At 49.3% G+C, this 15,047-nt stretch overlaps 1 protein-coding gene across 10 annotated transcripts in view; it reads left to right on the forward strand.

The window, feature by feature from the left end:
* Positions 1-13,882, forward strand: part of PEG3 (paternally expressed 3) — a 31,106-nt gene extending 17,224 nt beyond the window's left edge. For all 10 annotated transcript variants that reach the window (XM_036926352.2, XM_036926353.2, XM_036926357.2 and 7 more), the window contains 6 exons: positions 300-389; positions 1,210-1,341; positions 1,426-1,535; positions 5,471-5,573; positions 6,377-6,469; positions 6,642-13,882. In XM_036926352.2, the coding sequence (XP_036782247.2) occupies positions 300-389; positions 1,210-1,341; positions 1,426-1,535; positions 5,471-5,573; positions 6,377-6,469; positions 6,642-10,444 (4,331 nt within the window). In that variant the 3' untranslated portion in view covers positions 10,445-13,882. The remainder of the gene's footprint in view (positions 1-299; positions 390-1,209; positions 1,342-1,425; positions 1,536-5,470; positions 5,574-6,376; positions 6,470-6,641) is intronic.
* Positions 13,883-15,047: the final 1,165 nt, after the last annotated feature.

Below are 15,047 nucleotides of genomic sequence, written 5' to 3' on the forward strand. Positions count from 1 at the left end.
AGAGGGAAAGACGACCCTGCAGTGCAAGGGGCTCCTGCGGAGCTGGAGACCCGATGTGGCTTGCACCCTGGGTCCGAGCTGCCTTTTGTGAAACCTAAGGGTGTGATGCCCACAAAGTCATGCTTGGCTGCTTCTGCTCCAGGACGGGTAGGGAGCTGAGGTGTGAGAGGACCAGGCCTCTCCAGCTGCGGGAGGGGGGATTGTGCAAAGGGGGACGGGGGTGGACTCCGCCGGGGGAAACGTGCGAGAATAGAGGTAGCGGTGCTGTGGCATTAAGTCAGTGTCTGGTGTCCTCTCAGACGACGGCAGCAGTGACGCCCCCAGTGAAGACAGCATGAGCCGGAAGGGGACAGAAACCCCACCGCCGCGCTCCATCTACTCTTTCTGCAGTGAGTAACCTGGTCAGGCTTTGCCAGCCATCAGGGCGCTTTCCCAAATGTCAGCCTCCTTTCCCCTGGAGGTTTGCCATGTTGCATAGAAACACCCGACAGGCATCAGGACTGCAGTGACGCCAGGTGCTGCCCTCCCCAGGGTGTATGCTGCTCAGTGATCTGCGGGGAAAGCAAGTCCCTGATGCCACAAGACGTTCTTATAGCCAGGCACACACCATTATAGGGAGTGAAATGGGATGTCTTTTAAACAATGTGACAGTATTTACAGTTGTTTGAGATTTGCTGCAGGCAGTTTCCAGACTGTGCCCACAAGCTCCCCAGGAGGGGCAACGCATGTCGCCCTTTGGCTTCTAAGCTGCTTTACTTGTTTACTGTTCGTGAGTGAACTTTTTAAAAGAGCAGCACTTAGGGGAGAACACGCGTCTTGTTTCTCTGGAGGATTAGAGCGACAAACACATTCAGATCGGCCGGAGCGAGCCAGGGAGTGGGGGGTCCGAGGTCCGCACCCCGACTGTGGGCTTGACTAGGCGGGGGCTGGGAAGCCGGTGGAAGCCGTGGAGGGGGAGCGAGCTTCTAGCTCTGAGCCTGCTCTGGAGCCAGCCGCTTGGGCAAAGCCACAGGAACAGGGCGCCAGGTCCGGGGTGAAGGGGAGAGTCCAAGTCACACCCGGGAGTCTCGGGGCTCGGTTCAGGGTCCAGCCCGTCAGGGGCAGGGCAGCAAGGATGGTGTTCCTCTCTGCAGGGAGGCGTGTGGCACAGGGTGGGTGCACGTGTGTGTACAGCACTGTGTCAGCTCCTTGGGTGTCTGGCTTTCTCAGGTGACCAGGACTGGGACCGGGACTGGGACCATGACCAAGACCGGGACCGGGACTGGGAGCAGGACCGCAGGGGCCGAAGCAGAGAGCTGGCGTCCCGAGACTGCTGGCCGTTCACCAGGAGCCCCCGAAGCAGTAAGTGGTGGCCCTTACTGCCCAGCGCTGCGTGTCTGTGGAAGTGGCTGGCCCCTTTCCTTCACGATGCTGTTCTCTTCCCAGGGCTTCCGCAGAGGGGCCTTGCCCTTCCTCCGATGGAGAAAACAACTTTGGCCATGGAAAGAGAGCACCAGCGTAGGGCCTCCATGATGGACTATGAGTCGAGACGCCAGGTATGCTTAGGTTTCCTCTTTGTGGAAAGACCAGCTTCATTCATGGCAGAGATGGCCTTCTTTTCCCAAGAGGTCGTGTTCCTCCACCCCCCGGATCCCACCTGGCTGCACTCCCTGCTAGGAGCCCACGCCTGTCCCCAGTGGTGACAGGTGGCCAGGGTAACTGCTGCCTGTTTTCTGATGCACCCACACAGAGGAACTCCCTCCTACTCAGCATTTGTGTCACCCGGTAGGTGGGTAGCGTTGGCTGTTCACGACTGAGCCGGGGAAGCAGACGGTCCTGGAGATCTTCCTGGTGCTTAGCTGGGATCCAAGAAAGTTGTAAATGCACAGGGCGGACTGGCCAGAGGGCGACGGCTCGAGCAGACAAGCCCCGCCTCCTGCGAGCTGTGCAGCCTCAGACCGTCTCCATAACCAAGCTGAACCTCAGTGTCCTCGTCTGCAAAATGGGGCTGGTCATTAGCTCACGAGAGCCGCTGGGAGGAGTAAGATTCCAGCGTGTACATGAAGTGTTCATCATGCTCTCTGGCACATGGTGGCACACCCTGAATGCCAGCAGTTCCGGCAGTCATTCTAAGAGGTTGTGTGCTAGGGAAATTGGTGAAGGGAAAGCGGATGTGGAGTGTGAGCTGACCCTCGAGAGGGCCGTGTGGAGGAGGACTGCAGCATGGCAGGGCCTGGACAGACAGGAGGGGCCCAGGCACGGAGCCTGCCCCTCAGCCACGCCCTGGGGAGCACAGGGGTGCCTTCAGGGCCGGGATCCCTGCCCTGCAGACTCAGTCTTACAACAGGTGGGCACTCAACAACGGCACAAGTCAGTCTCCACAGACATGTATACATGACTGCTCACTCTTCAGAGTGCTCTTAAGGAAGAACAGAGGGCTAACAGAGTCACAGGGTCTCAGTTTGGATTCGGAAGGAGGGGTCTTGAAGGCACTAACACTGGATGTCCGAAGGGGAGGTGCAGCTGGCTGGGTGAGTGTTGGGGCTCGGGAAGAGCCCAGGCAGAGGCCTGGAAGCAGGTAGCCAAGGCCAGGTGGGCCCGCACGGGGCGGGAGGTGGGCCTGGGCCTTAGTGCCTGGGTCCGTGCCCTGTGCCCCGAGACGTATCAGCAGTGGTTCCTGCGGTGGGATTTAGAAGCTGGAGTCAGATGATGGAGGGAGTTGAATTCTAACCACAAAACTGCCTTTTGTTCTCTGTCCTGGAGGCAAGCAAGGACCCATCCACAGGTGTGTGTGAGGAGGAGAGGTGATACCCCGAGGCTGAAGCTGAAAGCAGAGCTTCTGCAGGGGTAGGGGCAGGGCAAGGCTGATAGGGGAGGGAATGTCGGAGAAGGTGAGCAGGGTCAGAGGTGCCTGAGGCCCTCCAGCCCACGTGTCCAGGGACTGTTACATCCTGTTGTCTCAGGGAAATACCCTAAGTTTGTGACACTAGTTTTTCAGGAATTTTGATTTATTTGTAGAAACCAAATTGACCAAAGTATTAGGAATCAAGATAAAAATACTAAATCATAGAAACTCTCTTAAACTTGATTTTGAAAATGAAGCCTCTGAAATGCATTTGTGACCCATGAAGGCAGTCAGTGATGAACATCAGTGATTTCCCAGCACTGCTCTGTGAGCCAGAGACTGTTTTCACTGATCTGTGCAGAAAGGGGATGTGTTAGTGTCCTTATTTCAGGAGTGTTTTATGAAACAAACATGATAGGAGGTTGGTAGTTGGATTTTGTCTTAGCTTGCTTTCTAGATGCCCTTTCTTGATGCTGTAGAGCTGGCCCCGTGTCTGTGTAGTCCAGAGCTGGGAGCCACTAACCCTACTAACTTAGTGTGGTGGAAATTATAGCAGCAGACAATGCAGATTACACTTGGGGGTGTGCAAAGCAATATTCCTGTCATCTTCTGGCTTTATGTGTCAGTCTTAGTGACTGTCCACGTGCAGAGGCCATGCTGTGAAGAAGAGGAAGTGTCCGGCTGTCCCCCCCGGCACCTTCTCAAGTAGAGCTTGACTATGGTTTGTGCAAACCATTGCTGATTACATATACAAAGTGAAAACTAACTGCTTTAGGGCTACCCACTTGCATAAATTAACTTAATTTTACATCAAAGTATCATTTTTCTTTCATAGGAACAACGTAGTTCAGAATTTAATGTACATCAGATTAGGCAAATGGAAAGAAAGATAGGAGATACCCCTTCTCTTTTGCCGTTGCCCTTGGGGTCTGTCAGCACCAAGGATGGCGACCCTTGTGACGCCCTCCACCCCAAGTTCTTGACCTTGTTTGCCCTCTGCCAGCCCTGACAGTAGGAGCTCGGTTGCTTCCGCCTCACCACACACGCCTCTGTCCTGCCACAGTTCTTCCCTCTGTGTTAGAATAAACCTGTGCTCAGCCCATTGGAGGTGCTGTCACAGCCCTGAGCACAGCTAGCCAGTGCTCCCGAGGGACTTGCTGTCTAACCGGAGGGGATCGGCCCCAGCAGAGAGGGTGTGGCTGGCGTTCGCGGCAGTAGGTGCACTGGTTTTGTGGCGCCTCTTGAGCTTTTGTGGCTTGTTTGCTGTCCTAGATGTTCTCAGCCCCCCGCAAGGAGGAGTGTCATCTTTGGAGCTGGGCTTAGTTTTGGTCATTGTTTTAACCACTGGACGCCGGCAGGTGTGTAAACGAGGCTTTCCTCCTCGGTCGCAGTGCCTGTGCCTGATCGCCTAGGCTCAGCAGGGGGTGCGCCCAGTTGTGCCAGCACCGCTCTTTCGGCTGCCCTGCTGTGTGGCTGCAATGTCCACGCCAGTTTCCAGCAATGGCACTGTGGTAAACATAACATCAAAATATCTTTACCTGGTAGTTAAGCAATAGTTATTTACATTTCCTTTATCTAGTCTTCCTTTCTATTTTAACAACACATCACATTGCAGACACAACATTCCACGTCACGCCATGCTGCCCTTCCTCCATTTTACAGATGAAGGACCTGAGGCTCAGAAAGATTTCTGTAGCCAAGGTTGCATGGCTCATGAACGGTGCGGTCCTCCTCGGGCCCTGAAGTTTTCTCTGGCTCCGAAGCCTGTGGGTTTTCCAGGGTGCTGTCTGTCTCCTCAAGTCTGTCTCCAGGCCTTGGTGCTGTACTACTTAGGACTACAGTTCCCTGACACTAGTGACATTCTGCAGCAATAAGAAAAGGTCCTGTAAGATCCTGCGTAGAAGACTCTTCTGAGTAATGCATGGAATTTTTAAATTCTTTTTAGGGAAGTATCCACTGAAATGGAAAAGGCAGCTATAAAGAAAAGGCACTCGGTGCTTTAAGTTACTCCTGCATTACCTGCAACTTGTACATATGCAGAAGAACCCACATTATAGCCATGTTGTGCAGTGGAGGTGTGCACAGGACACAGTGGGACAGGGGAGGCTTGTCACACTCCCTGTCAAAATGTCTGCAGAAACATGTTTTCTTTCTCGTCCTTGCATGCGCCATGCATAGTTGATGTTTTATGACCCGTTAAAGCTTTCCCAGCATCCCCCTCTCTGTGTCAAAATCTTACCCACCATATAAGGCCCCACCCAAGCCTTCTACAAAACCTTTGCTCAGTGTTCCAGCCCACCCTGACCGACCCCTCTACTAAACCCATTTAGCACTAATTATCTGTACCCCACTTTCCTGTTGATTGTTCTCTAATTGTTTCATGAGTCTTTTCTCTCCAACCAAATTATAAGCTGCATGAGGGCAAGGAATATGTGTCATGCGTCTTTGGGATCTTCCTCAGAGTATAGCCCCAAGGTAGGTACCAAGTAGGCCCCTAGTAGCTTGGCCTGGGTCACTCAGAATCCCAAACGCTGTGAGCACCTCTGCACACCTTTGTATGTGCAGCTCCCATGTTGCCAGCGTTCTTCCCTCTTTGGATTCCTGTGGGAACAGACTGCGTTGGATGGTCTGTGTCCACTGTTTCAGGATGCGGTGTCGTACCAGGACGTTGTGGATCTTACCGAAGACAGGAAGCCACAGAACCCAATTCAGGACAACATGGAAAACTACAGGAAGCTACTTTCGCTGGGTAAGCTGCCGTTTCTCCTGTCACGCCGAGTCAGGCACCTAGCATTCGGCCACCTAACCCTTTTCAAGCTGCAGGATATTAAAAGCCATGTTAATATTTTGGGCTTTAAGGGTAATAAGCTTTTGAAAAATTTCAAGCAGAAGAGGCTTGTGTTTTTAAGAAATCACTCTGATTTTGGGAAAAGAATGTATTGTACGGGGCAGGAGGGAACAGGGAACCGGCTCTTGCCACAAGAGTTGATGCTTTTTCCAAAGTGGTGACTGAATATTTTTCAGTACACATTTAGAGGGGAATTCTGACTTCTAGTTTGGACTCCCCTGGAAGCCATCTAACTGAAGTCCCAATAGGCAGTTGGCCCTGCACGTGTCGCACTGGGGGGAGCGGGCCGAGGAGAGTGTTATATAAGGCAGGAGATCCGGGGGAGCTCAGGGTTTGGAGAACAGGTGGAGAAAGAGCAGCCTAGAGGCAGCAGGGAGATTGGAGGCCAGTGAAAACGAGGGGATAGAAATATTTGAGAGGTGGTTACAGAAGGTGGAGACTAAAAAGATACACAAAATGTAGAGACATATATGGAGGTTTTCATACAAATTTCTAGGTGGAGTCAGGAGAATTAATAAGACTCAGACTAGAGTGGGCTCAGAAATGGATAGTTAGGAAGTGAGGCTGCAAACAGAAGCTACCCAAAGAATCGGGCATTGGGTATGGGCTGTCTCATGACTAGTGGCTCAGAGAAAGAGATGACAGTAGTGACATGTGTTGGCCCTCAACCTGAGCATGAACTCTCATATTATTACTGTGAACAGGGGTTCAGCTTGCTGAAGACGATGGCCACTCCCACATGACACAAGGCCATTCCTCGAGGTCAAAGAGAAGTGCCTACCCAAGCACCGGCAGAGGTAAACACCAGGCAGACCGTGTGCAGTGGCCACTTTAATCAGTGATCTGGGAACGGCATATACACATTGATAAACCTACACTTTATGTCCGCACCACCATCACAGAAGCCCCACTGTTATTTTGCCCAAGCATAGGGACCAGGCGGTATTTATAGCTGGGGTTTATTTTCAGGTCTGAAAACTATGCCTGAAGCCAAAAAGTCAACCCATCGGCGGGGAATTTGTGAAGATGAATCTTCCCACGGGGTGATAATGGACAAATTCATCAAGGATGTTTCGCGCAACTCCAAATCAGGACGGGCGAAGGAATCTAATGGTCGGTCTCAACGGTTCCCCAGAAGGCCAGACGGTGATTGGAGAGAAGTTCCATTCAACAAGAGGGCATCGGTGATTCAGGAGAGGGGCTATGAAGGGAACGCCTTTGGGGGAGGCTTTACTTTCAACTCTAACCTTGTTTCTAGAAAGAGAGTCTTGGAAAGAAAAAGACGGTATCACTTTGACACAGACGGGGACGACCCAGTTCATGATCAGAGAGGCTGTGCCAAGAGAAAGTCCTTTGAGTACAGTGACGTGAGGAAAGCCATGGGCCTGAGCAGCCTTGGCAGCCCTGCCTGCACCGAGCTGCAGCCCTTCGCCCTTGGGTCACTGCCCTACACATGTGATGAGTGTGGGAGGCCCTTCGGTGTGGTTTCAGAGTTTGTTGAGCACCAGATCATGCACACAAGAGAGAATCTCTACGAGTATGGTGAATCCTTCATCCACAGTGTGGCTGTCAGTGAGGTTCAGAAAAGACAGGCCGGAGGGAAACGCTTTGAATGTAAGGAGTGTGGGGAAACCTTCACCAAGAGCACTGCCCTTGCTGAGCACCGGGAGAGTCACGCCAGAGAGCACCTCATGGAGTGCGAGGACGTGGAGCCTGAGGAGCCCTTCCTGCCGAGCCCGACCTTCCGTGAGCTTCAGAAAATGTACGGGAAGGATAAATTCTACGAGTGCCAGGTGTGTGAGGAGACCTTTCTGCATAGTTCCGCCCTGGTCGAGCACCAGAAAACCCACGGCAGCAGCAATGAAGACGATGAACATGGGGAAGCCTTTAAGCCCAGCCCATCCCTTAATGATCTTCAGAAAATGTACGGCAAAGAGAAAATGTACGAATGCAAGGTGTGTGGGGAGTCCTTCCATCACAGCTCATCCCTGAGGGAACATCAGAAGATCCACGCCAGAGGGAGTCAGTTCGAAAACAGGGGCAAAGTGTGTGAAGAGACCTTTATTCCTGGTCAGTCCTTCAAAAGGCACCAGAAAACTTACTCCAAAGAGAAGCTCTACAACTTTAAAGATGGCGGGAGTCCCTTCAGGCACAACTCAGACCCCAGCGAGCATCAGAAACTTCACTCTCGGAAGAACGTCTATGGAGGCAGGGGGCACGAGAAGTCTGTCATCCTCAGTGTGTCCTCCGCACAATCTCAGAAGAGCCATACCATAACCAGACCACCTGAAAATGAGGAGCAGGAGAAGGCGTTCACCGTTAGCTCTAACCCTGAAGGCGACCAGAAATTTTCCTCTCAAGAAAATGTCTGTGAGTGGAAACCAAATGAGAGGTCTGTTATTCACAGTCTAGCCTTTGCCAAAGCTCAGAAAAGTTGCAGTTCAGTGAAGCCCAATAAGCCAACAAAGATTACAGAGGCTGCCATTCAAACCTCAGGGGCTATCGATTACCAGGAAGTCCATGCCGGAGACAGTACCTCTGAAGGAAAGAAACATGAGAGGTCCGTTATCCACAGCTTATCTGCTTTCAGGCCTCCTGAAAGTCACACTGAAAATGAACTTGCTGAGCTTGAGGAGAAGGGAGAATCCTCCGCTTATGTCTCGGGCCTTCACAAGCAACAGAAAACAACTGCCAGAGACAACCCTTACGAAGTGAGTGAGGGTAACAACCCCAAGGGCTCTGTTATACACAGTGTGTCCCACACCCGACCTCAGAAACGTCTTACTGGGCAAGAACCCAGTGATCTTAAGAAGGATGGCGAATCTTCTGTCCCCAACTCAGATGTCCGTGAACATCAGAAGGCTCGTGCTAAGAAGAAAAACATTGAGTGTAAGAACCACGAGACCTCTGTAATTCACTCCCTGCATTATGGCGCACCTCACACATTGCGCCCTCGAGAGAAAGTCTATGAATGTCCGGAGTGTGGAGAATCCTTTGTTCTGAGCTCTGACCTCACCGAGCATCAGAAGATTCATGATAGAAAGAAGCACTCTGGAAGGAAAAACTATGAGCCATCTGTTATTCAGAGCTTAACCTCTACTGATCCTCAGACGGGTTACACTAAACAGCCGGGCCAGATGGGTCACACCGAAGAGCAAGTGAGCAACGAACGTGAGGAGTGTGCGGAAGGCTTGGCCACCAACAAAGACCTTGGTGTACATCGGAAAATGTGTGCCCGGGAGGAATTCCACGGTGGGAAGCTGTCCGGAGGCTCTGTTTTTCAGGCTGCCAGTCTTGATGGGGCTCAGCAGGAAGAGCCTCAGGCCGAGCCAGATGGCGAGGATGAGGGCGAAGACGCCATCTACGGATGTAAGGACTGCGGGCTGGGATTTGCAGATCGCGCAGACCTTAGAGACCATCAGAAAGTTCACGGCAGAGAGCATGCCGTCGACACTCGCGAGTACACGCATTCTGTAATTCACACGCATTCCTTTAGTGAGTACCACAAAGATCACAACGGAGAGCAGCTCTGTGAGTGCCCAGCATGTGGGGAATCTTTCGTTCATAGCTCATTCCTTTTTGAGCACCAGAAAATCCATGAGCAAGATCATTTTTTTGACCATAGGAGGTATGATGAGCCTTTCATGCCCCCTTTGGTCATTAATCCACGGAGGTCTCGTGGCCCACAGAAGAATGCCGCTACGGGGACGTCCCTGCAGTGCCGCGTTTGTGGTCGAGACTTCATTCACGGCTCTGTCCTGAATGAGCACATGGTGATTCACACTGAAGAGAATTCACCAGAGCAGGACCAGGGAAGTGAGGGTGCTGGCAGTGCGGGCGTGGCCCTCAGCGGGCGTCAGAGGGGCCAGACCAAGGAGAGGCACTGTGAATGTCAAGCATGTGGTGAGTCCTTCTGCAGTCAGTCTGATCTCAGGGAGCACATGAGAGTCCATGAGAGAGACGAGCCCTATGATTATGGGGCTTCCTTTCTCCACACCTCCTTTCTTACTGATCCTCCCAGAAGAGGCTCACCATTCTATGAATGCAAGGACTGCGGGAAGGCCTTTACTCATGACACAGTCCTCACTAGACACCAGAAGCTCCACCTTGAAGAGGAAGAAACAGCAGAAGCAGCCCAGGAAGTTGAAGCCAATGTCCTTGTTCCCCGAGAAGTGCTGCGGATCCAGGGCTCAAACGTGGAGGCCGCCGAGCCCGAGGTGGAGGCCGCCGAGCCCGATGTGGAGGCCGCCGAGCCCAATGTGGAGGCTGCCGAGCCCAACGGAGAGGCCGGAGGGCCAGATGGGGAGGCTGCAGAGCCAAATGGGGAGGCCGAACAGCCCAACGGAGAGGCCGAACAGCCCAGTGGGGATGCCGATGAACCAGATGGTGCCGGGATCGAAGACCCAGAGGAAAGAGCAGAAGAGCCAGAGGGGGATGCCAACGAGCCAGATGGTGCTGGGGTTGAAGACCCAGAGGAAGAAGGTGAAGATCGACAGATTCAGGTCGGAGAACCGTATTATGACTGCAGGGAATGTGGAGAAACATTCACTTCCCACTCAGCCTACGGTGAGCACCTGAAAACCCATGCCAGGGTGATAATATTAGAGCCTGGAAATGTCTATGGGGAAAGCTCACACTACACAGAACACGCCAGCACCAGCACTGGTGACAGTGACAGGGCCCGTGACAAGTACTTCAGGTGTGACGTCTGCGGGCAGCTCTTCAGTGATCGCCTGTCCCTTGTGAGGCACCAAAATACCCACACTGGCTAGAACACCAGTGGGAAGGTTGCAAGACCTCCACTCGGAACACGACTCTTACTCACCACAGACTTCACACCCCCCATGCGAGTGTCAGAAGGACACTTAGCCTCGACGTGTGCACACCTGACTGAACCTCAGACAACTCAGACAGAAAAGACACTGAAGGGGGAGACGCCCTCGGCCTCCGCTCAGCAGACCCGGGGGGGTGGGTGTGGAGGAAGGCCAGGGCACATGCCCTCTCTTCCATCCGGGGGCCACCCTGAGGGGAGCCACAGAAGCCGCCCCCGGTGACCATGAATGACACTCTGGACCTATGTGAATGTTCCCTGAGATGTACATAAAGTAGCGAATCCTAGCAGAACAGTGATCACATGTATTTGGATTCGATGTGATGAACAACAGTTCACTGTGCGGAGGTTCTGCACCTGGTCCTCTGTAATCTTTTCTTTTTTTTGGAGGAGGAAGAGAGCAACAAATTAGAATATATTTGTAAGCATCTTAGATCCTGAGAAAGGTTTCTTGTGCATTATTTGAACCCCATCACTATCTTTTTGAGTAATTGTGTGCTGTTCCTTAGTCTTACGTGTCCCTGTAAAGGTGTAGGCATGAAAAAGTCTTCTACATTTTGCTGTTTGAAAAGAGAAGTACGTGAGCTTTGTTCTCAGCCATCGTGTTCACACCGACGCTCTGGAATCTGATGCTTGTGATCCTGTACGGTGTGTGGATTGGCCTTTGACCCGAATGGATCAGTTGCCACATTCTACCTTGTAGTGATTCTCATGTAAAAGTATTACAAGTGTTTTGTTTTAACCAACTTGATGTATGTTTGATAGTGAATTCACAAAAGCTGAAGCTTTTCCCTGTAAATCTTGTCTTTTGCCTTTAAAGAGTGGGTTGCAACCATCACTAGATCACGGAAGTGCCTAATGAAGGTTGAGAAGTGTAGGAGAGGCTCTCATGTTGTAAATACAGATGCAGACTATCAACTTTCATCATTTCCTTGCGCGCTTCCTGCCTTAAGTGACGAGGAGCGGCGTGGCTTTGTTAGTAGGTACTGCCCCGAGTCAGCTTGCACCCCGGGTGCCCAGGAGCTAGTGTCCTTAGAGCCTTCTGTCACTGAACGTAGTCCTTGTCTTCACCTGTCTGACCCTCAATCCCATGCCTAACTTGCATTTTTTTTTAAAAAAGCTTTCTTTACAGTCAGCCCACGCTTAACATGGACTCAGGTTCCCCAGCAGCCTTAACCTGTTCTGTTACCGCGTGTTCCCTCCCTCTTTGTCCCCCGAAGCATTTCTGAGCTGCCCCCTGGAGCAGTTCCCACTTACCCACAGAGGCCTTGCAGCTTGCAGCTCCTGTGTCTTATTCTGTGGGCCACCTGTGCTCCTTTTGTTTCCCTTCCCCTCATACATCACTATTAAGAAATTATTTGGCTTTGAGTTGGCTGGAAAAAAAATTAAAAATAATAAAATATTTTTTAAAAAAGCGGATCTGTAGATGAAGTGAGCAAAAGTTAAGAGCAGAGAATTTGAGCAAGCAAAACTAAAATGCCTGCTGGGGGAATTAGTCTACATCTCACTCTTCTAGATCCGCGTGGTTAGGGCTCTCAGCAGGGGTGTCAGCTGCAGGGAGTGCCGCAGTGGAGGGAGGTTGCAGGGCTGAGAGGGTGAAGCAGAGACGAGCAAGCCACAGAAGGGAGTCCTGGGAGGGCGAGCAGGCAGACAGGCGGCATCAGAAGCAGGAGCTGGGAGGCCAGGCCGGCGGGAATGAACGGAACAGGCTGCCCTGGGCAGTGTGGAAGAGGGGCCCTCTTGGATGGCATGGTGTAGGTGAGGGCCAGCTGCACCAAAAGACCTGAGGTTGGAATGGACCGCCGGGAACACAGGACAGTGAGCCACCGCATTCGCGGAGGACCCTTGACACAGGAGCCAGTGTTGATGTCATAGGGGTGAACTTGGGTTCGTCACTGTTAGGACTAATTGGTAGAGCCTTGTCAGAAAGCAACTTGCCAATTGTCAGGGTGTCCCTTATATTAGTGAAAATTTAGGAACAACTTAAATGCCAAACAACAGGAGAGTGATTAAGTGAACGCATCCATGGACTCTTGTGCAGCTGTTTAAAAATGATAGCCATGGAGAGTTATGTAGCAAGGTGGAAATATATTTATGGAATATTAAGTGGAAAAAACAGGACACAATTATATTTATACTATAGTTATAACTGTTTAAAAATGTGCTTATAGTCAAAAGCTGTTGTGTCGTCATTGTCGTAGGCCTATAGTTGAGCATTATTTTCCTAAATTCCTTGAGTGTTCTTTATGGTAGTGTGACTAAAAAGTTTTATAGTCATTTTTCCATTGTGAACATTATTTGAACTCATTATCAGACACTTGGAAAATACAGAAAAGTGGAGGAAAAAAATACCATATTCTCACCATCCAAAGATAGATATACTCTTAAATCATTTTATTCTCATTTCTGTGCACAGGTTTATGATTATAACTGTGTCAAACTGTGTATTCAAAATAGCTATCATGTCACCTTTGTGGAATTATGGTCACTTTCATCTTATGTCTTCAAATATTCCTTATAAAAGTGTCCTGATAAGAAAGTTTATTATGTTTGTTTCCATTACAAGCATAATATGTACCCAGAGGAAAAATTGGAAAATAGAGTAAATTTTTAAGGAAAAAAAAAAGTCACCCATATTCCAAACACCCAGCAACTACAGTTAACATCTTGATGTTTCCTCCTTCTTGTTTCAGTGCACAAGTTTGTGATTATAACAGTGTTAAATATGTACTCATAGAGTCTAAAATGAAAAAAATGCAGAAAATAATTAGTGTTGTCATTGTGGAATTATGGTTAAATATTTTGTCTCAGATTCCTTGAATGATCTTTGGTATTTTGGTATTAAATCTTATGTATGTATTTTTCCATTACAAATATAATACATACTCATACCAAACTTTGGGAAATTCGGTAAAGTAGAAGAAAAGAAAGTCACCCATATTCCCAACACCCAACAATGGCTGTTAATGTCTCACTCTGCGTGCCAGTCTGTGAGTGTCAATGATAAGTATGCATAGCATTGAAGATGGGAAGAAACATGGAAACCAATTAAGAAATAGTTGTGTGGTGGTTGTGGGATTTGGGTTGAATATTTTGTCTCGGTTTCCTCAAGTGGTCTTTATCATAGTGTTTTGGTAGTCTACCTTTATTACGTATATTTCTATTATAAACACAGTATGTGTTCATTATAGAAACTTTGAAGTTACGGAAATGTAGAAGAGACACTCACCCATATTTTCACCACCCAAAGACTGTGGTTAACACATCTTGACATGTTTTCTTCATTGTTTCTGTGCACAGGTTTTTTTGGTTTGTTAATATGGTTGTGGCTGTTCTATCTGTAATAGTGTCAACAATAAAAATAAAGTTAAAAATAAGATATTTCTCAGCCTCTCTTGTTCATTTTAAGTGTTGGGGTTGTTAAATACAGTTTCTTATAACTGTAAATCCAGAAACTTAGTGCCTCCTTAAGCTCCTTTAAGTTTTACATACAGATCTTACTCCATTTTAAAGTATTGCATATTTCAACAGTTACTTCTAAGGGATCTTTTACTATGACATGATCCCACATTTGTAACTGCACTTACAGAATTAAAGCTATATTTTCTAATAGTGTTTTTAAATTTGATAATAACCAGAAGCATATTTCTGTTAACTTGAGTCAGGGTTTTTAATTTTAATCTCATTTAAGGTGATAATCTCTCAAAAATACAAGCAAGAATAGTCCCTTAACATAAGAATGTTAATAGTATGGTTTAGAATTTCTTTAAAAGTATCTAATCCTAACTCTTCTCTGAGGTTAAAAAGTGTTTATCCTTAGGGAAGCAATTTCCCTTATTTTACCCTAACTTCAACACCAGAAACATCCCATGCAATTTGGCAGGTTATCATCCCAGATAAACTGGAAGGTCATTTTTAAACATGCTTTTAACTCCACCACAACCACAGTTTTTCAGCCAGGTCGCTCACCGTTGGCTGCTGCTGAGGGTTGCACCGTACCCAGCTTGGGATCGCCTCGTGACCCAAAGGAGATGGTCACGTACTTCCCCCCTTTCCAGTGCCCTGCATGTCACACAGTTGAATTCAACTCTTAAGATACAGAAGCGTACTTCTTATTTAATTCTAACTCCTGTGAAATTTGGTAGGGTGGCAAGAGTCCTTAGTTCTTCCATATTATTAGAACTTTTAATAGTTCTATATGAGTGTCGATGATAAGTATGCATAGCATCGAATATGGGAAGAAATACGGAAACCAATTAAGAAATAGTTGTGTGAAACCCCGTTGAATCATGGTTATCTCTGGTAGCTCTGACTTCGGTCACAGCTTTGATGATCCTTCTTCAATAAGCGTGGGTCAGTGAGAGGGTCTTTAAAGACTGACTTCCTGGAGAGTGCATTACAAAAGGAAGTAGAGGAAGCAAGAGAAGTGAGGGTCATTTGGGGTTGCCCGGCCAGCACTTACACTCTCAGGGAGTTCCCTCTACGCACACCTCAGTCGTTGGGGTGATCACAGCCCTGCCGCCATGTCTGTTCATGAGATTTGA

The sequence above is a fragment of the Manis pentadactyla genome (assembly GCF_030020395.1).
Source record: "Manis pentadactyla isolate mManPen7 chromosome 15 unlocalized genomic scaffold, mManPen7.hap1 SUPER_15_unloc_1, whole genome shotgun sequence".
Classification (NCBI taxonomy): domain Eukaryota; kingdom Metazoa; phylum Chordata; class Mammalia; order Pholidota; family Manidae; genus Manis; species Manis pentadactyla.